The 23,960-nt window shown below is 41.0% G+C and overlaps 2 protein-coding genes and 1 long non-coding RNA gene across 3 annotated transcripts in view; all 3 read right to left on the reverse strand.

Moving 5' to 3' along the window:
• Positions 1–219: 219 nt before the first annotated feature.
• LOC141795538 (uncharacterized) lies at positions 220–3,861 on the reverse strand. The gene is made up of 3 exons (XR_012598614.1): positions 3,761–3,861; positions 725–1,162; positions 220–585 (listed from the first exon to the last, which is right to left on the reverse strand). It is a non-coding gene; the product is annotated as an uncharacterized LOC141795538 (long non-coding RNA).
• Positions 3,862–7,876: 4,015 nt separating this feature from the next.
• On the reverse strand, positions 7,877–16,218 carry LOC141795500 (uncharacterized). Its single transcript, XM_074676401.1, has 5 exons — positions 16,051–16,218; positions 15,674–15,976; positions 8,508–8,777; positions 8,142–8,225; positions 7,877–7,978 (listed from the first exon to the last, which is right to left on the reverse strand). The coding sequence occupies exons 1-5, from the start codon at positions 16,188–16,190 to the stop codon at positions 7,912–7,914; spliced, it is 864 nt and encodes a 287-aa protein (XP_074532502.1). The 5' UTR covers positions 16,191–16,218; the 3' UTR covers positions 7,877–7,911.
• Positions 16,202–23,960, reverse strand: part of LOC141795233 (nucleotide-binding oligomerization domain-containing protein 1-like) — an 11,247-nt gene continuing 3,488 nt past the window's right edge. The window contains exons 3-11 of the mRNA XM_074676048.1: positions 22,580–23,960; positions 22,120–22,386; positions 21,721–21,815; positions 17,623–17,779; positions 17,145–17,408; positions 16,784–17,038; positions 16,439–16,684; positions 16,238–16,308; positions 16,202–16,206 (exon numbers count right to left, since the gene is read on the reverse strand). The exon at positions 22,580–23,960 is cut by the window's right edge and continues 219 nt beyond it. Coding sequence (XP_074532149.1) covers positions 16,202–16,206; positions 16,238–16,308; positions 16,439–16,684; positions 16,784–17,038; positions 17,145–17,408; positions 17,623–17,779; positions 21,721–21,815; positions 22,120–22,386; positions 22,580–23,960 — 2,741 coding nt within the window. The remainder of the gene's footprint in view (positions 16,207–16,237; positions 16,309–16,438; positions 16,685–16,783; positions 17,039–17,144; positions 17,409–17,622; positions 17,780–21,720; positions 21,816–22,119; positions 22,387–22,579) is intronic.

The following is a 23,960-nucleotide window of genomic DNA, read 5'->3' on the forward strand; positions in this document are numbered from 1 at the left end:
CCCTCTCCACCACGCTTTTCACCAGTGAAGAGGAGAGATCTGTGATTCCATCAAAAACCACTGTGACGTTATCAGAGAACTTCTTTATGTCCGCTACGACCTCCCCTTTACCCTCATCGGGCTCAGTGCACACACGGAAAAGGAGTTCCTCTAGGCTCATCCTCTCTGTGAAGTCAGATGTTTGTCTCATGTCAAAGTAAAACATGTAATCCAGCTCCTTGTTCTCTTTTTCTGCCCAGAGTTTGAACATTTCATGACATAGTGCTGTCTTTCCAATTCCAGGTTTACCAACCAGGAGTATGTTTTGGTTTGTTTTCAGCAGCTCATGGGGAGATATGTTGGGTTTGTCCACAGGGATGTACGTCTTGAGCTTTTTAGGGCGACTCATCTTGCTTTTTTTGCTCTTAAGTTTCTTTATTTTCGATGCAGATTCACGTCCTTGTGTGACTAATACCAGTGGACTGTAGCACAGATCAGGGCTGTAGCTTTCATCAAGCAGTTTTTTGTTCCTCATCCAAAATTCAGAAGACTTTTTTCGTGCTCGTGTTTTCAGCTTTGCCTGGTACTTATGGCATGATCTCGGACCTGAAAGAAATATTTAAGCAGTGAGAGAATCAATGACAAATGAAGTGAGCCTACTCTTGATTTGTACACAGACACATGAGGGTGCATCACATAAAGTAAATACACTGATCAATATCAACCAAATGCTGCTTCAAATTACCTGCTGAGAGGCCTTCATAGTTTCCAGCATCTTCTCTGAAAGGATAGCAGCTGATCCAGTAGGACAGGTTAAACTTTTCAGTCTCAGAGGAAGCTTCAGTCCTTGTCTCAGAATGAGCAGATCCCCTTCCTGAAGTCCTCTTCCATGTCCTGTCAATAACCCTGAGGAACGTGTAGCAGGCTTCTTCCCCTTTCTTTGTGACTGAGTCCAGTATTTTTCTTGCTTTTTCAAACTCATTTCTTTCTGCCTGTATCGTACTGACCTCTTCCCCATGAAACACTTCTTCCTGATGCAGATTCTCAACAATCACTGAGAGGTCCCTTAAGTGTGTCACAAGGTGGAGTCTGGCAGACCTGACATATTCCAGGGCAGACTGTGATGTACACGCCATGTTTCCCTGCCTCTGTCTGCTCTGCACACAGACCGGCCTTCAGTGATCTGGAGAACAAAAGAGCCAGTTAATATCATGTCCATACTCTGGAAGAATTCATTTACCTCTGATCCATTCACCATCGTGACAACTATCCCACATCTGCTGGACCAACTGACTCTTTGGCAGGGGTGTCCAAACATCAGGAATTTGATCCAAGATCCAAGATCAGTACCTGAGAACCAGTCCTGGACCTGAACCTTGATGGGCACGTCTCATATTTCCATGTCTATCTCAGCGTAGCATCCACAGTTTTTCAGTTCCCTTAAAAACCTGACAACAAAATATTCGACCCCCTTGAGGATCATTATTTCACTACAGTGTGTGTGTGTGTGTGTGTGTGTGTGTGTGTGTGTGTGTGTGTGTGTGTGTGTGTGTGAATGTAAATATACCTGTGTGTGTGTGTGTGTGTGTGTGTGTATGTGCTTGTGTGTGAGTGAATTAGGGCTGCACAATATTGGAAAAAAATGACATTGCCATGTTTTGGGGGTTTGCGATATATATTGCATTATTAAATATAGAAGAATTTTCACCCGATGACTTGAATAGCTCTGTTTGGGAAGAATTTGGTTGACTCACAATGACATCATTGTATTCCTATCATACCATTTAATCCAGGCTAAGGGGGTTAATCTGTGAATGATGAAGATTGCTGTATATGAAAGGGATCCAGGAGGCCATGTCTCTGTACAAAATAGAATTAGTTTCAATTTCAGTTGCTTTTTTTCCATTTCTCCAATAAATGGGGGAAATTCGACACTCGCATCACATGCGCGATGTGACTATTGCACATGCGCATATTGCGATGGCGATGTTAAAAGGATATATTGTGCAGGCCTAGTGTGAATGTCTGTTTGTGTAAATAAACTTCCATGTGCATGTGTGTGTAAATATACTTATGTGTGTGTGTGTGTGTGTGTGTGTGCATGCATGTGTAAATATACTTGTGTGTGTGTTTGTGTAAATATACTTCCCGGTGTGTGTGTATATGTAAGTGTGTGTGTGTGTGTGTGTGTGTGTTTGTGTAAATGTACTTCCATGTGTGTGTTTTTGTGTGTTGGTGCGTGTGTGTGAATGTAAATATACTTCCCGGTGTGTGTGTGTGTGTGTGTGTGTGTGTGTGTGTGTGTGTGAGTGAATGTAAATATACTTCTGTGTGTTTGTGTGTGTTTGTGCGTCTAAGTGTGTGTGTGTGTGTGTGTTATGTGTGTGTGTATTTGTGTGTGTCTGTAAATATACTTCTGTGTGTTTGTGTAAATTTATTTCGATGTGTGTTTTTTTGCGTATATGTGTGTAAATATACTTTTCAGTGTGTGTGTGTGTTTGCGTGTGTGTATGTGTGTGTGCGTGTGTGAGTGTGTGAATATAAATATACTTCTCTCTGTGTGTTTTTGTGTGTATGTGTAAATATACTTCCATGTGCGTGTTTTTGTGCGTGTTTCTAAATGTTAAATACTTCTGTGTGCGTGTTTGTTTAAATGTACTTCCTGGTGTGTGTGTGTGTGTGTGTGTGTGTGTGTGTGTGTGTGTGTGTGTGTGTGTGTGTGTGTGTGTGTGTGTGTGTGTGTGTGCGCGTGCATGTGTAAATATACTTGTGTGTGTGTGTTTGTGTAAATATACTTCCCGGTGTGTGTGTATATGTAAGTGTGTGTGTGTGTGTGTGTGTGTGTGTGTGTGTGTTTGTGTAAATGTACTTCCCGGTGTGTGTGTGTGTGTGTGTGTGTGTGTGTGTGTGTGTGTGTGTGTGTGTGAGTGAATGTAAATATACTTCTGTGTGTTTGTGTGTGTGTTTGTGCGTGTAAGTGTGTGTGTGTGTGTGTGTTATGTGTGTGTGTATTTGTGTGTGTCTGTAAATATACTTGTGTGTGTTTGTGTAAATTTATTTCGATGTGTGTTTTTTTGCGTATATGTGTGTAAATATACTTTTCAGTGTGTGTGTGTGTGTGTGTGTGTTTGCGTGTGTGTATGTGTGTGTGCGCGTGTGAGTGTGTGAATATAAATATACTTCTCTCTGTGTGTTTTTGTGTGTATGTGTAAATATACTTCCATGTGCGTGTTTTTGTGCGTGTTTCTGAATGTTAAATACTTCTGTGTGCGTGTTTGTTTAAATGTACTTCCTGGTGCGTGTGTGTGTGTGTGTGTGTGAATGTAAATATACCTCTGTGTGTTTGTGTTAATAAACTTCCATGTGTGTGTTTTTGTGTGTGCAAATTTACTTCCCAGTATGTGTCTGTGAGTGTTTGTGTGTGTAAATATACTTCCGTGTGTGTGTGTGTGTGTGTGTGTGTGTGTGTGTGTGTGTGTGTGTGTGTGTGTGTGTTTTCGGTGTGTGTGTGTGTGTGTAAATATACCTCCGTATCAACACGGAAGTATATCCACAGTGTCCACTTCAGGATTAAAAATGAAACTTTTCGGTAAGCAGGGACTTTCACTTGATGCCTGCTTCACTTGTTTAACAGATCAGGTCTTGAACATTGAAATCTGACTGTAGCGTAAACTGAACAAACTGCAGGAAGCCGAGCCGGTCTGCTCTTCATCTGTAGTGATAATAATCTCTCTTGTTAACTTATTTAAAAGCAATGCTCTGCTCTTACCCTCAGACTCACCAGGGCTAGATACATCCAGACAGTTTTCCGTTTTCAGTGGGTTTGTGTAGCTAAGTTTGAGGAGCTCTCCGTCAACCGGCAGAAACTTCTGGATACTTTCACTTTTGCCACGAACGTCACATCCTGTTTGAATTATTGAACACGATAACTTGGAGGGGCGTGCATGGCAATAGATTTTAACATTTAAAAGCTACATCCGAAATTAACAGTGTTTCAACAACGCATACCTGACTATTTGTAATTACATTTTAAATATTCAGAATTTTAATTCAGGATTTCTGTAAATCAATTTGGAATAGGCCAAATGTAAAAAAGAGATATCTGTAATTCAATTTTGACTAGTCGAAATCAAATTATAGATATCTCAGTTTTCAAATATCTGTCATCAAAATTCATTTAAAGATCACACCGGCCACCTTATTAGCTATACCCTTAGTACTGGGTTGAACCCCCTTTTGCCTTCAGAACTGCCTTAATCCTTCGTGGCATAGATTCATCAAGGTACTGGAAACATTCCTCAGAGAGTTTGGTCCATATTGACATGATAACCTCACACAGTTGCTGCAGATTTGATGGGTACACTGTGCTCATAAAGGGATGGACATGGTCAGCAACAATACTCAGGTAGGCTGTGGACTTTAAACCATGCTCAGTTGGTACTAAGGGGCCCAAAGTGAGCCAAGAAAATATCCCCCACACCATTATACCAGCAGCAGCAGCCTGAACCGTTGATACAAGGCAGGATGGATCCATGCTTTCATGTTGTTGGCGCCAAATTCTGACCCTACCATCTGAATGTGGAGCAGAAATCCAGACTCATTAGACCAGGCAACGTTTTTCCAATCTTCTATTGTCCAGTTTTGGTGTTGCTGTGTGAATTGTAGCCTCAGTTTCCTGTTCTTAGCTGACAGGAGGGTCACCCGGTGTGGTCTTCTGCTGCTGTAGCCCATCTGCTTCAAGCTTGGACGTGTTGTGTGTTTAGAGATGCTCTTTTTTGAAAGATCTTTGGAGCTATGAACCAACATTCAAATGAAAAAAGGCTTGATGTCTTTCACCAGATGTATAACAGTATAAAGAATAAACTTTTTTGTGCCCTATAATCAAATTCTTCACAGTATTCTAATATTTTGCAATGCATCTGTATACTTGGAGATTTTAAAGCATGACTCTGCAAAGACAGAGGGTAATAATCAAGTACAGGGACCAGTTTGTTCTCTTCAGATTGTAAAAAAAAAAAAAAAAAAAAAAAGAAGAAGAAGAAGAAAAAGAAGAAACGAGGAAGTGTCTGTTTGATATCATCATGCTAACAAATGCTAATTGGAGTAAGCTAAAATAAATGGGTAAATCCGGTAATGCTGAAGAATCCAGGGATGTAGAGAAGGGTATGGCAGGCTGGGATTCCAGAGCAGGTTCTAAAACAGAGGAGAACAGGATTGAGCTCGGGCGTCAAAAAGGCACAAATGAATATTTGAAGCAAAGGCTGGAGCTAGACTAACTCTCGAGTAGAGTCTAAGATCTGGCAGCTTGTCAAGCTAAGTCAAGTCATTATTGCTGATATTTCTTCCTTTTCATTCCTTCTGTCCATATCTACCTGCACTTGTGTGATCACTTCTCATTTTTACATTTTCAATTACACATTTCTGTTCAATCCAAATTTAAGTGAGCCTTTAACCGTGTCAGCAGAGGTTCAGTTTCTGTTGCCTTCAGGTGTCTGTGTGAGCTACCTCTTGTGAAGAGGAACATGAAAGCAAAATATTTCTGATGACTTTCGATACAATACATTTATGTCAGTAGAAGTATACTTCATGATTCTTTTATGACACAAAATTACATCTGTGAACTCTCCTGTTTTAAAATTACATTAGGATTTTTTTTAAATCCTCCAAACATCACTGTATTAAATGTAAACATGTAGACAGACAGAAAATTTAATCAAGTGGAGATACAAGTGTTTGTTTCTCTTTTCATTATTTCTTTTCAACATTAAAAGTTAGAAATGATAAAATGAAAGAGAAGTCACTTTTTTCGCCTGATCCCTCTCTTGTGAGTTTAACTTTGAGGTAAATTTACGGTTATTATTTCTCATGGTTTGATACATAATCATTAAAAATAAAAGAAGATATTACACCACTCAAAGACAGCATCATAACATGTCAATCACAAAACATTTATCACTTTTATCAACAATTGAAAATTTGAATCATGTCCTGACAGAATAATCCCAAACAGAAAATAAATCATCTGTGGTAAAGGTTGTAACTGACACAGGCAGAGAATAAGCATGCCAAGGTCCTGTGGGTCTTTCAGATCCAGACTGACGAGATGGTGAAAGCCTCTCAGCCTGACATAGTGGTGGTTGACAAACATCAGATGCAGCAATACTGAAAGATAGCAACATCAGGAGGAAGGAACACGGGAAGCTGAAGAAATACCAAGGGCTAAAGGAAGAGCTACAGATGATGTGGAGTGTGAAGGCAACAGTGATGCCATTAGTGATTGGGACACTGGAGGCTATGACAGCCACCAAGCTGGGAGGATGACCCCAGGATAAAAATCTCATCCACTTTTTTTTACTGAGTGTTGTTATATTAAGCGTTAATATGCCCCCCCCCCCCCCCCCCCCCCCCCAAAAAAAAAAAAAAAAAAAAAACATCTAATGATATTTGTATCTTTTATATAATTCAAATTTAGATACACATTTTAAAAGATTAAAGAAAACACTGATGTATTCATGTTTTTTTGAGACCAAAAAATTTGTGATTGTATTTGTTAAAGGTTTATATCTAAGCTGTGTTTTGTAGCAATCCTTTTCTTGTTCATTTATTTCTTGTTATAAAACAAAGATTATTGGTAATTAATGAACTGGACAGGAGTAAGTGAAGTAATTATTCCTGAGGTTCACATGAATAAGGGAGTTAAATAATTAACTGTTAACCATACTATCTAATGGGAGAGAGGTTGGATCAAATACCCCTAAAACTGAGCTTCACCCCTCTCCTCTTTTGAATAAGTCCAACAAATTGTTGTACCTTTTTTGGCTTTTCTGTTTTCCTTTTACATTTCAAAATACCCGTTTGTATTCAATACAAATAAAACTGAGCCTTTAACTGTGTCAACACCGAGGTTGAGGTTCTGTTTCCTTGAGCTGCCTCCTGTGAAGAGGAACATGACGGCAGAATATTTCTGACGACTTCTGAGCCAGTACATTTATGTCATTAGAAGTACAAACCTCATATGATTTGTTGTGACTCTAACACAATGCACCTGTGAACGCTCCTGTTTTACGTTGACTAGTGAGCGTTAATCCTCCAAAACATCACTGTCTTAAATGTAAACATAAACACACAGTCAAAGAAATCAATTCAAGAAAATGCAGGAACAAGTGTTTGTTTCTCATATCATTTTTTTATTTTCAACATCCAAAATAAGAAAGGATAAAACAAAAGAGAAGTCACTTTTTTCACCTGATCCCTCTTTTGTGAGTTTAACTTTGAGGTAAATTTACGGTCATTCTCCCTCACAGTTTGTTACACTCATTCATTTTCTGAACCACTTCTCCTGTTCAGGGTCACGGGTGACTGAAGCCTATCCCATGTGTCATTGGGTGAGAGGCAGGGTACACCCTGGATTGGTCACCAGCCAATCACAGGGCTGACAAAGAGACAGACAACCATTCACACACACACTCACACCTACAGACAATCAAGAGTGTTTAATAAACCTGGTGAGCATGTTTTTGGAGCTGCGAGGGTGCAGAGCTAACCGTTGCGCCACCGTGCAGCCCAGTTTGTCACATATTTGTCACACATTTAAAAAAATATTACATAACTCAAAGACAGCATCATAACATGTCGATCACAGAACAGTTATCACTTTTATCAACAAGTGAAAATTTCAATCAGGTCCTGGCAGAATAATCCCAAACAGAAAATAAATAATTTGTATCAAAGGCTGTTACTGACACATGATCATTAGAAAATTCTGCCCTTGCATCATGAGAAAAATAAAACACAAGATGATATGACCTGTGATTTTAACAAGTTACTTTTTTATCTAGCTGTAAAACAAATATTTCCTGAGACAGAACATTATTCTGAGATTACAGGTTTTTTTTCCCTGAGCGTCACATTACCACCACAGTGACACCTGGTTCACCAGATTTCAAACTGCTTCAGTGTCTTAAAGGGTGCTCGGCCCACAATGTCGTTCCCGAAGAGTCTACGAAAAAGCCCAAAGCAGAGAGAGCAAACATCATTCATCCAGCCAGAACAACGTGTTTCAGCATCCATTTGAACAAGCTGTCGTTCTGAATGGTCAGCTGATGGGAAATCACTTCAAATGTCAACAGAAAGGAATAGTGAACTCATGAATTCATGCTCACCGCACAGTTTCAATGCCTGGGTTGGTGTCCACCAGTCGGAGCAACATGGAAGTTGATTTTTCTGTGATCCTGTTGTGACTCAGGCTGCAAAGTGCACACAAATCAAAGTGACACAGAGTTAGTATCATGGTAAGCTGTTGATCCTGTTCAAGCACTAAACCCTCATGGATCATCTCCAGGTGTATCTGACAAACACACATCAGAGAACAAGATTCACACATTTCTCTGTAGATATTAAAGATCCAGAAGTACGGTACAGAGATATTTGTTTGTGTGATTTGTTGCTTCTGTGTTATTACCTCCATGACACACTCGTCATGCTCCAGCTAACTTTGCATTATAAACACTCATGTCTCATGAACTCACTCCAGGACTTGGACTTTGTGCAGATACTCGATGAGTGTGACCAGCAGTTGGTCGGTTAGCTGGCAGTAACTCAGGTCCAGCTCAGTCAGCTCCTCAGCGTAGTCCAGCACCAAGGCCAAGGCTTCACAGGCCGTCTGGTCCAGTTTGGTGTGACTGAGAACCAGCTTTCCACCCAGGGCTCTGCACAGGGACCTTGCTCGACTCGCTGAGTCCCACTCAGTGATAAAATCAACCAGGAACACCATCTGGAGGAGGACGGCTCCACCAGCCCTAAAAAGGAGAACAGAGCAGCACGTTAAGATTTAGAATCATGAACACTGACTTTCAGAGGAAATCTACTAACTCTCATACATGGAGGGAACTTGGTTGGAAATCTTATCTCACAGGAGAGGATTCAGAATGCTGGAAACAATGTGGGAGCAAAGATGTTAACCACTGGCATATACTTTAAACTGTCCAATTATTAAAAGATGTCTGTTCGAGAATCTACAACATTCTGGAGCTAATATTTACAAAAAAATACCTTTTGAGTTTAATACTGACATTTTTGGGAGAGTTGACTGTATTGCTGGACACTTTGATGTCTAATTATTTGGCATTCTGGTAACTGCAGCTAAAAAGACCATAACTAGACACTGGCTACGTCCTGACCCCCCCACGATAGAGTGAGGGGGATATCGTAAATGGAATATACGTGTTGGAAAATATTTCATTTTCACTTCGTTTCCAAATGGATGAAATTTAGCAATTATGATCAGGATGGGTCTCATACGTACAGTACAGGCCAAAAGTTTGGACACACCTTCTCATTCAATGCGTTTTCTTCATTTTCATGACTATTTACATCGTAGATTCTCACTGAAGGCATCAAAACTATGAATGAACACATGTGGAGTTATGTACTCAACATCCATCCATTTTCTGAACTGCTTATCCTGTTCAGGGTAGCGGGTGGTTGGGGCCTATCCCAGCTGTTATTGGGCGAGAGGCGGGGCACAACCTGGACTGGTCACCAGCCAATCACAGGGCTGACACATAGACAGACAACCATTCACGCAGACACACTCACACCTAGGGACAATTTAGAGTGATCAATTAACCTGGTGAGCATGTTTTTGGACTGTGGGAGGACCCAGAGAGAACCCATACATGCACGGGGGGAACATGCAAACTCCACACAGAAAGGCCCACTGGCAAAGCTGGGAATTGAGGAACTAGACAGGGTTGTCCTCTGTCGCCCTTGCTGTTTGCCTTGGTGATAGAACCTCTTTCAGTTGCACTTAGATCATCTCCCTTTTATCAAGGACTTACTCAAGTAGATAAGGAATTTAAACTTTCATTATTTGCTGATGATCTTTTATTGTATGTATTAGACCCTGTCAGAAACATCCCTTTTATCCAGAGGACCTTGCAGAGGTTTGGATCATTTTCGGGTTATAAAGTGAATCTGCTTAAAAGCATTTGTTATCCAATAAATGACCTGGCACTACAACTACAACAGACAGATATTCCCTTTAAAATAAACTCCACTGGTTTCAAGTACTTGGGGATAAATATTACACGTAGTATGTCCTCTTTATTTTCTGCCAATTTCTTACCCCTAATAACTCAGCTAAAAACTGATCTGGAGAAATGGAATAGTTTACCACTCTCTCTCATTGGACGGATTGATACAGTAAAAATGAACGTCTTACCAAAGCTGCTCTTTCTGTTTCAATGTATCCCACTCTATATACCAAAAAAATCTTTAAAACTATTGAAAATATTATTTCAACTTTCCTTTGGGGAAAAAAAGCTCCTAGAATTAAAAAATCTCTTCTACAAAGATGTAAATTTAATGGAGGTCTTGCTATGCCTAATTTTCAGTTATGTTACTGGGCAGCACATATTCAAAAGATTATACACTGGGTTAAATCTCCCGATGTCTCATGGTGCAGACTTGAAAGACAATCTTGTAGTCTGTCTTTTCTGGATGCTCTTCTCACATCTTCATTGCCACTCAACCCCTCTGGCTTTACAGAAAATCTAGTTGTAAGATCTACTCTTCGAATCTGGAATCAGTTTAGGTGTCATTTTAAGGTTTTATCAGCCTCTCCTAAAGCTCCCTTAATTAAAAATCTGGGGGGAAAATTAATAAATAAGAAAAAACAGTGAGGATTGGGAATACCAATATTTCTTTTTTATATCTTCTTCACTATGTTGGAACATTGATGTGTATTGCAATATTAAGAATATTAAAATGTATCTTTTTATAAATTTGCACTCTTCGACAAAGAAACAAAGCTGGGAATTGAATCGGTGACCTTCTTTGCTGTGAGGCTGCAGTGCTAACCGATGCGCCACCGTGCAGCTCATGTACTTAACAAAAAAGGTGAAATAACTGGAAACATGTTTTATATTGTAGTTTCTTCAAAACAGCAACCCTTTGCTCTGATTACTGCTCTGCACATTTTTGGCATTCTCTGGATGAGCTTCAAGAGGTGTTCACCTGAAATGTTTTTCACTTCACAGGTATGCCTTATCAGGGTTAATTAGTAGAATTTCTGGCTTTATTAATAGCCACGGTTACATGAGGAGTTTTCCGTCTTTCCGAATGGAATCTTTCCGAATGACTTTTCCGAAAACAATAGTATACATGGAAAGGAATATTCCAATCTCTGGTCTACATGCGCCGCTGTAATCAAACAGAATAGTCAACCTTAACACCACGTGATTTATCAAAGCTGGAGGACGACAGTTTGTTTATCACGGTGTTGCAATACTCCATATTGCGAGTTTGTCGTCCATCCAGTCTTGAAAGTATGTTAATTTCTTTCAAAGTTTGGATCAAAAACAAACTTTCAGCAGCAGTCCAGTGCTGACAGCTCGCCGCCATTTTTAAAGTTGTGGAACGTCTTACGTCATATCTGAGCATGCACTGAAAGAACGCACCCTGACAACTTTCTGTTTGAGTGGATACATGATACCTCAATCAGTTTGGGGAAAGGAATATTCCACCCCTGTGAAACCGATTACATGTTCATTTGGATTGTCACTTTTCTTTCAGAATGAGGTGTATACAAAGGTTAAATTCTTTCCGTTTGAGAAAATAATCCGAATGCAAGCGGAATATTTGGGTCCATGTAAACGTGGCTAATGCGGTTCAGACCATCAGTTGTGTTGTGCAGAAGTCAGGTTAATACACAGCTGACAACAGTCCTATTGGACAACTGTTAAAATTCATATTATACCAAGAACCGAACAGCTAACTAAAAAAATGAGTGGCCATCATTACTTTAAGAAATGAAGGTCAGTCAGTCCGGAAAATTGCAAAAACCTTAAATGTGTCCTCAAGTGGAGTCGAAAAAACAACTAAGTGCCACAATGAAACTGGCACACATGAGGACTGACCCAGGAAAAGAAGACCAAGAGTCACCTCTGCTTCTGAGGATAAGTTCATCCGAGTCACCAGCCTCAGAAATCACAAGTTAACAGCAGCTCAGACCAGAGACCAGATGAATGGCAAAAAGAGTTCCAGCAGCAGACCCATCTCTAAAACAATCGTTAAGAGGAGGCTGCATGAATCAGGCCTTCATGGTCAAATAGCTGCTAGGAAACCACTGCTAAGGAGAGGCAACAAGGAGAAGAGATTTGTTTGAGCCAGGAAACACAAGGAATGGACATTAGACCAGTGGAAATCTGTGCTTTGGTGTCCAAATTTGAGATCTTTGGTTCCAATGGTCGTGTCTTTGTGAGACACAGAAAAGGTGAATGGATGGATTCCACATGTCTGGTTCCCCCTGTGAAGCATGGAGGAGGAGGAGGTGTGATGGTGTGGGGGTGTTTAGCTGGTGACACTGTTGGGGATTTATTCAAAATTGAAGGCACTCTGAACCAGCATGGCTACCACAGCCTCCTGCAGGGACATGCCATCCCATCCGGTTGGCGTTTAGTTGGACGATCATTTATTTTTCAACAGGACAATGACCCCAAACACACCTCCAGGCTGTGTAAGGGCTATTTGACCCAGAAGGAGAGTGATGGAGTGCTGCGGCAGATGACCTGGCCTCCACAGTCATCAGACCTGAACCCAATCGAGATGGTTTGGGATGAGCTGGACGGCAGAGTGAAGGCAAAGAGGCCAACACGTGCTAAACACCTCTGGGGACTCCTTCAAAACTGTTGGAAAACTATTTCAGGTGACTACCTCTTGAAGCTCATCCAGAGAATGCCAAGAGTGTGCAAAGCAGTAATCAGAGCAAAGGGTGGCTATTTTGAAGAAACTACAATATAAAACACGTTTTCAGTTATTTCTAGGGCTGCCATTTTAACGTGTTAATTAGATTAATTAATTACACCGCAAATTAACGCGTTATAAAAATTAATGCAGATTAATCTGGACCCCAAACCCGCGGGGCGTTCAAGGACGCACTTATTTTCGAATGTCTGGCATTTATAAACCGTTTGTCCTACTTGGAAAAAGTGGTGTTCTCGTCAGATTTTTAAATTTCCGACAGTCCCTGAATATATCACACTTGATGTCAGCAACATGCTTTAAACCAGGGGGAAGCAAGAGTGATTTTTGGGGGACTGCCGTCCACATCTCGTTTATTCACATGTCTTTTTTGAAAATCTGCAGAAAATCAACCATTGCTCTAGCTCAATTCTGTAAAAAACAGATAATTCTACACTCTTTACTGCATCAAACAAGCCCTGAATGATCGATATTTATTCTGTATTTAAATCTAAAGAATTCTTTGAAAATTTCCTTCCATCTTCCTGGTGTCATGTTTCAGCTTGGGGCTGCTCTGCTCCAATGAGCAACAGTTTGTGTGTTCAGAGCTTGTAAAACTGAAAATACTTCACTTTTCTTTGGTCCAAGACTTGAATTAAGTGTTTTGTACATAGTTCCTTACAGTTTTTAGCCTTTAGCCCTGGTTCTCCTGACCTCATAGAAATATAGAAGTTCATATTGCAGTGAAAATTGAGTCTATATCGAGTAAAAGTGTGACAGAAACAAAAACCATCCTTAAAATCAGCTTATCTTTGGTGCAGGACTGTGTAGATTTTGTAAAGATTAGTGCTGTCAGGTGATTAAAAAATTAATCTAATTAATTACAGGATTTGTAATTAATTAATCTAATTAATCGCATTTTAATCTCATATCTGCTTAAGGTCCCAAAATAAAGAATTTGAATTCAGGACATCAAAATTACATTAAAATTACATTAAAAGACATTTAAAAATAAGGTGGGAATATATACAACACATTTTTAGGTACCCTGAGGCATAAGGAACAAATGAAAAAAGTTTTATGGTTCTATCTTTACAAAATCTACACAGTCCTGCACCTAAGATAAGCTGATTTGATTTTTAGGACGTTTTTTGCTACTGTTCACATTTTGTGGACTCAATTTTCACTGCAATATGAACTTCTATACTTCTATGAGGTCAGGAGAACCAGGGCTAAAGGCTAAAAACGGAGAGGAACTATGTACAAAACACTTTTTTCAAGTCTTGGATCAAAGAAAAGTGAAGTATTCTCAGTTTTACAAGCTCTGAACACACAAACTGTTGCTGATTGGTGCAGAGCAGCCCCAAGCTGAAACACGACACCAGGAAGATGAAAGGAACTTTTCAAAGAATTCTTTAGATTTAAATACAAGACCTTTTTCGATCATTTGGGGCTTGTTTGATGCATTAGAGAGTGTAAAATTATTAATATTCCATCATGGTCGGCTCCGAGATAGTCCTCTGCTGCAGTCTGCGTCACTCCAGACAGCGCTGTGCGGCTGTACTGACCTCTGAACTCACGAATACTTTGTTTACGTTTGCCCCTCAAAGAAAGGAGTCAGTGCTCCAGAGAGTACTACGCTGTTTTAGGAGCGGCGCTGTCTATGCCCCGATGGATCCCATTATACGGACGTCCGCTGCACGATTTGGGATTTAAATATCTCCCGAAACACTGCTTGGATCAGAAAAGCCTTCTGGGTGAGTATTTTGTTCTATTTTATTCTATAAACAATGTAAAAGCTGAATAAACCGAACTTATCCTTTAACATCGCTCTCTCTTCCCCCCGGTTCAAAGCATGTTGCTAGATGTGATAGATTCAGGGACCGTCGGTTTGTAAATGCTGGACATTTGAAAATAAGTGGGTCTTTGAACGCCTCGCGGGTTTGGGATCCAGATTAATCTGCGTTAATTTTTATGACGCGTTAATTTGCGGTGTAATTAATTAATCTAATTAACGCGTTAAAATGACAGCCCTAGTAAAGATAGAACCATAAAACTTTTTTCATTTGTTCCTTATGCCTTAGGGTACCTAAAATGTGTTGTATATATTTCCACCTTATTTTTGAATGTTTTTAATGTCTTTTAATGTAATTTAATGTCCTGGAATTCAAATTCTTTATTTTGGGACCTTAAGCAGATATGAGATTAAAATGTGATTAATTAGATTAATTAATTACAAATCCTATAATCAATTAGATTAATTTTTTTAATCCCCTAACAGCACTAGATATTTCACCTTTTTTTGTTAAGTACATAACTCCACATGTGTTCATTCATAGTTTGATGCCTTCAGTGAGAATCTACGATATAAATAGTCATGAGAATAAAGAAAACACATTGAATGAGAAGGTGTGTCCAAACTTTTGGCCTGTACTGTACGTCAGTCATGACCAAACTTCTGTGAATTGGTAAATTAACAGTTGATGTTATTCTCATGCAAACATGTATGTTTACTGATGTCTTATATGTTAATCATTCATAAGATGTTGGGGTTGTTTTTGTTGTTGTTTTTGAGGGGTGTTTGTCTTTTTTTTCCTGTATTTTGTTTTTGTTCTCTTTGGCCCTCTGCTTTGATTCATGTTCATGAATTACCCTACGTATGAAAGAAGATCAGGGTAACTGCACATCCCTCTTACAGACTGTATATAGCTACAGAGTAATAAGGAGTTTATTGCTAAAAAAATAAATATTAAGGATGTTAAAGAGGAAAAGGGTTTGAAGATATTTCCATGTTTGCAGCGGAATTTTACTGTGGACCCTTCATACCCTCTGTAACTGCATGGCTAATAGTTTATGCTCACAACCATCCTCTAAATAAAGAATAAAAAAAAAAAGAAATAAAATCATGAATAAAACTAGAGCCAGGATCTTGGTCGTTTTGTAGTCCTCCTACCTGAGCTGGACTCTGTCTAGGACAGGAAACAGCAGGTCCAGTCCACTGTCCCCCACCTCACAGTCCTGCAGTCGGAGCTCTGTGTCCTGGCTGCTGTATCTCAGGACGGTGAAGATGGCCCTACAGTCAGAGACACTGAGACAGAGGGTCTGAGTCTGACCCCCTGCTGACAGCTCCACATGAGAGGAGCAGGACAGATCCAACCTGTGCTGCAGACTCCTGAGCAGACTGGCTGCTCTCTCCTGCGGGGCAGCAGAGGCAGCACAGCAGTGGACGATCCTCAGCAGCAGATCCCTGTCAACACTGGAAGAGAAAGTGCTTTAAAAACACACTGCTGATAGAGCCCTGTCTGTGGGAAACCAGCACTAATGTCTGACCTGAGCTGAGAAACTTTGTCCAGCGTGAAGAGGATGGAGCTGATTTCCTCTGTTGGTATGGAGGTCCACATGAGGTTCAGCTTTGCCCCAGCACTGTGTCTGAGGGTGTAGAGCAGAGCAGCACAGTCCTCTGAGTCCATCTCTCTGCAGGTCAGGCTGATCTCATGATCAAACGACCTCAGTAAACCGGGAATAAAGGAACTGGCACGAGCCGTATGGACCTCTCTGATGGCAGTCAGCACAAAGCTGGGGGACAGCCTGAAAGTCAAATAAGAGTATTTACACAAGTCTCTGGATTTCACAGAGACTGCAGAAGTTCAGGCTGATAAAACCATGTACACATATCCAGACCATGTCATCTTCATGGGTCACAAAAACACAAACAAACCTTTTAAACAGAACCCTGTCCAGAAAGGGGAGCAGACGTGTGAAGCTCTCCTGTAGGAAGCTGTTTTTCCTCAGGTCCACAGTAACAGTCTGATGTGAAGACTCCAAAAGATGATGAAGAAGCTCCCAGTTCAGACAGACGGGGGTCAGGTCTCCACCAACCTTACTCAAACAGGACCTGGTCAAGTCTGTGTCTTGAATTTCACAAAGGATGGCAAGTAGTGACTCTGAAACCTCCCCACTCAGTCTGTTGAAGAAAATGTGTCTTAGTCAAAGTATCATGGTACTGACAACGTAACATTTCTTAAACACCAGAAATTGGTTAGAAGGCTCGGAAAACTTTTACTTGATAGTGAGAGGGCCATCGTGAAGCAGGAGGGGGATCAGACTCTGAGCAGGGGTCCTGGACTCGGTCAGGTCTAACTGTCTGACTGTCCAGGATCGCAGCAGGGATGCCAAACTGCTGACAACCCTCAGCACGACTCTCTCTGAAGGTGGGTGTTTCTGAGAGGAAAGAGAGAGCTCTTCTGTGACAGACAGAGGGTTCACTCTCCCTCTTTTTACCCATCCACACAGAACCAAGGCCATGTCACTGGAAAGCCTGAGACACACACACACAGGAAGCATTGAGACATGAACAATACAGACATTAAGCTGGAGAAGACGTGTTTGACAAAAAACAGAAACAGGAATTGTATGATACCGACCTCAGACTGCGTAGACTTGTTGTGTGTCTGAATAGGAGTGAAGCTCCTCGAACAGAAATCTTGGTGGGTGTGAGGATCAGATCCACTTCAGAACCACAAAGACCGAGAACTCGTCCAACAGACTTGCACGTTTTGCTGGGTAACTCTCCTGTTAATGTCAGGATGAACCCGAGCAGCTGCAGCAGAGAAACAAACTGCTCAGCCTCCTCTCTGGATCTCACTGACAGGGATGAACACGCACACTGGAAAAACTCTGGACCACAGCTAAAACAGAAAAAAAGAAGTGTAAACACAGCTCAGGTACAAGAGGAGACAAGAGCTGAAAAGAACAAAAAAATACAAAAACATTCAGTGACATAAAAAGCTACTGAATGAGATTATCATTCATCGAAAGTTCTTCTCTCTCCTCATTAGTTGTTTATTCTATTCTGAAAGCATCCTCACATTTCAGCAAACAAGAAGAATTTATCTGATTTACCTGAGCTGTGAGATATAAGGCAGACACTGCAGGAAAGTCCTCACTTCACTCTCTTCATATGAACAGCCCAACAGCTCCACAGGTTTCTTCTCTGGTTGGAGTTTCAGCACTTCCAGGAGGATGGAGGTCTTTCTCTCTGAGAGGTTGATGGTCCAGACTGCAGGAGTTGACTTTAAAACTGACTGTAGAGATGGAAGAACACTAAGGCCTGTTTCAGTCTCATTGACCTTCATGTAGGAGAACAGATCCAGAAGAAAACCACACTGGTAGACTCCTTGAGTGTTTGGTAAAGGGAACCCTGGATGTGTGCACAGTGTTGCTAACAGCTCCAGTGTGTTCCCTCCTGTCTGCTGATCTCTCTCTGCTGCTGCACAGAACAGTCTCCCACAAAGCTTGACTTCATTTTCAGACCAGTCAGAGAAACTGAAACAGAAGATGAAAAGTTTGTCAGGATGTGATGTTAACAGCAGGAAAGGAGACATGTTTTACTGATGGAGTCTTTCCACTAAAAGCTAACAAATAGCTGTTTGTGAGCAGAGATCAGTTTCTCTCCTCAATCTCAAACTCAAATGACAGTTTGATAAACTGAGATACAGCTCATGAAGCAGCAGGAGGAGCCAAAGAAAACTTCACACAGTAACTGATCGATCAATTAGATCTGAGCCTACAGATACCAGACTTCATATTTGACCTCTGTCAGTGAAACCTCATGATTATAATAATGTTAACGTCAAGTGTTAGAGCAGGTCACTCATTACACGCTGAGGAATTAGAATCATCTTATGTATTAATCAGTAGTAGATGTTGATCTTAATCAGTGTTTAAACTCTTCTGTCTAACTGATTTGGTGTCACTGTGCTGGTTTGTTTTTATGACCAAGCTGCATCAAACCAGTCCCTCCCTCCTGGAGAAAAACTGTGGTTTGATGATCAACAAATGTTGATTCTTTCAGTGAGTGTAATTTTTTAAACAAACACTAATTATCTTGTCTGTCCTCTTTAAGAAATGATCTTTTCAGACCCACATTCAGCCTTAGTTCATTTATTGTCTAAGAGTCGTTCTGTCTCTGAAAATAATCCTCATTGAACTCAAAGACCAGAGAACAGGATCTGTACTTTTTAGCTGCTTTAACCTGTCACTGACCTCTGAACATTAAGATATGTTCTTAAAATGAAATGAGAAAAACTAACATGTAACTTAGACTTTTACACAATGTCATGATCAACATTAACTGAGATGAACAATCTTTCATCCAGCCCTCTGGATTATAAATCTCCTTGATCTTCAACCTGAATGTCACAGTAAGACTCTGAGATGGAGGAGCAAACCTCAACAGGTGAGCACTGATGTGTAAAGAACTGTTCATTTACCTGAGCTGTGAGATATAAGGCAGACACTGCAGGAAAGTCCTCACTTCACTCTCTTCATATGACCAGCCCCACAGCTCCACATGTTTCTTCTCTGGTTGGAGTTTCAGCACTTCCAGGAGGATGGAGGTCTTTCCCTCAAAGAGGTTGATGGTCCAGACTGCAGGAGTTGACTTTAAAACTGACTGTAGAGATGGAAGAACACTAAGGCCTGTTTCAGTCTCATAGACCTTAATGTAGGAGAACAGATACAGAAGAAAACCACACTGGTAGACTGCTTCAATGTTTGGTGAAGGGAACCCTTGATGTGTGCACAGTGATGCTAACAGCTGCAGTGTGTTCCCTCCTGTCTGCTGATCTCTTTCTGCTGCTGCACAGAACAGTCTTCCACAAAGCTTGAAGTCATTTTCAGACCAGTCAGAGAAACTGAAACAGAAGATGAAAACTTTGTCAGGATGTGATGTTAACAGCAGGAAAGGAGACATGTTTTACTGATGGAGTGTTTCTACTAAAAGCTAACAAATAGCTGTTTGTGTGCAGAGATCAGTTCCTCTCCTCAATCTCAAACTCAAATGACTCTGAACCAAGTCCATTAAATGTAGAGGACTGATCCCTGACACCAAATGAAGATCTTCAGAACAGGTTTTCTGACTTGAGTCCATCCTCAGAGCTCTGTCCTCTCCTCTGCATCCACAGATAGTTTGATAAACTGGGATAAAGCTCATGAAGCAGCAGGAGGAGCCAAAGAAAACTTCACACAGTAACTGATCAATCAATCAGATCTGAGCCTACAGATACCAGACTTCATGTTTAACCTCTCAACATTCAGTAAAAATCAAAGACCAATAAAGAGTTAAGCTGCTGTTTGGTTGAGTTTCTTGAAGTGTGCTCTGTTCCATTCTGACAACATAATTTTTAGTTGTATTAATTAGAATTGGACAAGGGAACATTTTATCAATCTTTTTGCTGTAGAACAACAGAGGCTTGATGTCAGTGATAAGAAATAAGTAAACAATGAGGAATAAACTGAATAAATAGATTAAAATATTAGCATTAAACAAATGCAGCATGTCAGTGGCTTCAAACAAAACAAACAACACATTCAAATCTAGATAACAGGGATAAATATAAAATATACAAACATCTTTTGCAATGATGATGAAATGTTTTGAAATGGTATCTGTAAGCTAGTTTAAATAAAAGTACCAGGAGGGTTTCAATAGGGTTCAGAAATAACAACATGACTAAATGAACAGTTTACAGCCTGTCACTGCTGAGGATCACAGCTTTGAAATACTGCACACACTGAGATCTGCATCCTCATTTATCACTACAGATTAAAATCTTCTTTATGTTTAGAAAGTTTGTGTCTTTTATATTTGATCTGTTGATCTTCATGGTTTAAAAACAAGCTGCAGACCCCCTCCTGGGATTTTAAAATGAGCACCATTCACCATCTTTCTGATAGAGATATATTTTCTCATGAAGTTTTGAGGTTAACCTTCACCTTGAATGTCACATTGAGCTGACTGAGATGGAGCAGCACACCTCAACAGGTGAGCACTGATGTGTGAAAAACTGTTCATTTACCTGAGCTGTGAGATATAAGGCAGACACTGCAGGAAAGTCCTCACTTCACTCTCTTCATATGAACAGCACCACAGCTTCACAGGTTTCTTCTCTGGTTGGAGTTTCAGCACTTCCAGGAGGATGGAGGTCTTTCTCTCTGAGAGTTTGATGATCCAGACTGCAGGAGTTGACTTTAAAACTGACTGTAGAGATGGAAGAACACTAAGGCCTGTTTCAGTCTCAAAGACCTTAATGTAGGAGAACAGATCCAGAACAAAACTACACTGGTTGACTCTTTCAGTGTATGAAAAAGAAAACCACGGATATGTGCACAGTGATGCTAACAGCTGCAGTGTGTTCCCTCCTGTCTGCTGATCTCTCTCTGCTGCTGCACAGAACAGTCTCCCACAAAGTTTGACATCATTTTCAGACCAGTCAGAGAAACTGAAACAGAAGATGAAAAGTTTTTCAGGATGTGATTTTAACAGCAGGAAAGGAGACTTGTTTTACTGATGGAGTGTTTCTACTAAAAGCTAACAAATAGCTGTTTGTGAGCAGAGATCAGTTCCTCTCCTCAATCTCAAACTCAAATGACCCTGAACCAAGTCCATTATGTGTAGAGGACTGATCCCTGACACCAAATGAAGATCTTCAGAACAGGTTTTCTGACTTGAGTCCATCCTCAGAGCTCTGTCCTCTCCTCTGCATCCACAGATAGTTTGATAAACTGGGATACAGCTCATGAAGCAGCAGGAGGACTGAGATGGAGGAGCACACCTCAACAGGTGAGCACTGATGTGTGAAGAACTGTTCATTTACCTGAGCTGTGAGATATAAGGCAGACACTGCAGGAAAGTCATCACTTCACTCTCTTCATATGAACAGCCCAACAGCTCCACATGTTTCTTCTCTGGTTGGAGTTTCAGCACTTCCAGGAGGATGGAGGTCTTTCTCTCTGAGAAGTTGATGGTCCAGACTGCAGGAGTTGACTTGAAAAGAGTTTTCAGTCTGAGTCTTGGAATAACACTTAGACAGCCTTCACTCTCCATGTGTTGATATAAATCGAGGATGAACTCCTGCTCTTTGTAATCTGAAAACAATGACCTTAACCTTTGTAGTACATCTTGAATGCTCTGTTCTTTGTGGAGTGCTGCTCTCAGACATAAATCCAGGAACAGCTTCTTTCTTGTCTCCTTCAGTTTCCTGACCCTTTCCTTCTTGTCCTGCAGTTCTGGACCTGTATCGTTTATCCTGAAGCTGAAAGAGTAAAAAACATATATCAATGAATGCATTACATGAGCTGTTCAACTATTCAGATTACACATGCGTCCTTGAATAATTTTCTTCTGAAATAAAAATAGATTTTGTTCAGCTTCAGATAATCAATCAAATCTAAAGAGAAATGATTTCCAGATAATCATTTGGAAAGAGGCTGTGTTTTCTCTCTGCTCAGTGAGTTGGGTTATTTATTGACTCACACCTTTGTTTGGGTTAGAGGGGGCTTATTAAGACCTCTCCCCTCTCTGTAGTTTGCATGTTAGATCAACCAGAAGCTGCTCACCTGAGTGACCTGATGCAGGGCAGAGCTTTGAGGAGGGACTCGCTCAGACTCGGGCAGACAGTAGTTGCTCTGCTGTCCCAGTGAAGGCAAACGTTCACCTTCGTTGGATTCTTCTGTAAGATGTTCGCTGTCCTTTCAAACAGCTCTCTTCTACCCTGAAGAGGGAGGTTCAACTGGTTCCCATCACAGCTGAGCAGGCTGGCATCATTGAACTGTCCTTCACTGAGAAAGACAATCCTCCACATCTGTTGTGGCAGAGGGTCACACCTGTGATTCAAAGGAGAAACAGAGCCCATTCCCATATCATAAAGGAGCAGAGAAGAGAAACAAGGCTGTTTAACTGCAGAGGATAATACTTTTTATCCAGTTCTAACAAAAACTGATCCTGGTTATGATCATGGGCTCATTTTATCCCTGTACATTGTAATTTGAGCAGCACTGTGACACCTTTAAGACGTACCATAAGACATTATCAAGACATCCAATCAGTCTTGTGATTCCTTGTTCTGACACAGACACGTCCTCCAGGTTCAGCCGAACCTTCCTCTCCTTCGACATTGTGACCACATTGGCCACAGCACAGCAAAGATAGGAATCAAGACTCTCAGCACTGAGATCAAGATGGTAGTCAAGTGTTTCCAGGAAGTCCACACATGCAGCAGGACACTGTGACTCATACAAGCACTGGCAAAAGAACAGCAGGTCCACATCAGGACAAAATGTGCTTCTCATCTCCTGGAAGATCCAGCTAGATGTACTTTTCAACTCCTGAGCTGGAACCAGGTGCTCCAACAAACTGGGGCTCTTCTCAGTCAACAGTCGACACATGAAAGGGATCAGGTGTTTCATGTGTTTCCCCTCCTCTGTGAGGCATTGCTGAAAAACACCATTGATCTGATCTGGATTCTTCAGGAGCCACAGAGCTGCAAAAAACTCCTGCACTGTGTAGTGGAGAAACGCATATGTTGTTCTTGTTTCAGTGGGAGCCACTTTGACAACAAGTGGTTTCAGGAAGCAGAGCACACAGCTGTCTTCACAGGGAAGGTCCGTTAAGTTCACACTTTTTCTCTTGGTTGCATGAAAAGCAAGCTCAGCCAAAGAAAGGATTTTGTCTTTCTTCTCCTGGATGAAGGAATTGAGGAACCTGGTGGTTTTGTTGCTGCTCCTATGAAGGCAAAAGCGGACGATATTGATGTATATTTCTGTCATGCTGCACGGCTGTGGCGAGTCCTCTGGTGTCTTGGATAGAAAACAGGCAGCCACCATCAGAGCGTACATCGGGACGTGGCAAAGAGTGAACAACTCCAAGTGACACAAAACCTTCTTGTGGTCCTCGCCAAGAATTACTGAGAAGTAGTTCCTGATGGTCTGCTCACTGAAGCCTTTCACCTCCACTCTGAGGAAGTCTCCAGAAAAGAAGTCGTCTTCATCGTCTGGTCTGCAGGTTATGATGACTTTGGCGTTGGGGAGCAGGTCCCTCTCCACCACGCTTTTCACCAGTGAAGAGGAGAGATCTGTGATTCCATCAAAAACCACTGTGACGTTATCAGAGAACTTCTTTATGTCCGCTAAGACCTCCTCTTTACCCTCATCGGGCTCAGTGCACACACGGAAAAGGAGTTCCTCCAGGCTCATCCTCTCTGTGAAGTCAGATGTTTGTCTCATGTCAAAGTAAAACATGTAATCCAGCTCCTTGTTCTCTTTTTCTGCCCAGAGTTTGAACATTTCATGACATAGTGCTGTCTTCCCAATTCCAGGTTTACCAACCAGGAGTATGTTTTGGTTTGTTTTCAGCAGCTCATGGGGAGATATGTTGGGTTTGTCCACAGGGATGTACGTCT

The sequence above is a fragment of the Halichoeres trimaculatus genome, unplaced genomic scaffold (assembly GCF_033239565.1).
Source record: "Halichoeres trimaculatus isolate MK-OKI-2021-1 unplaced genomic scaffold, fHalTri1.1 fHalTri1_scaffold_8, whole genome shotgun sequence".
Classification (NCBI taxonomy): domain Eukaryota; kingdom Metazoa; phylum Chordata; class Actinopteri; order Labriformes; family Labridae; genus Halichoeres; species Halichoeres trimaculatus.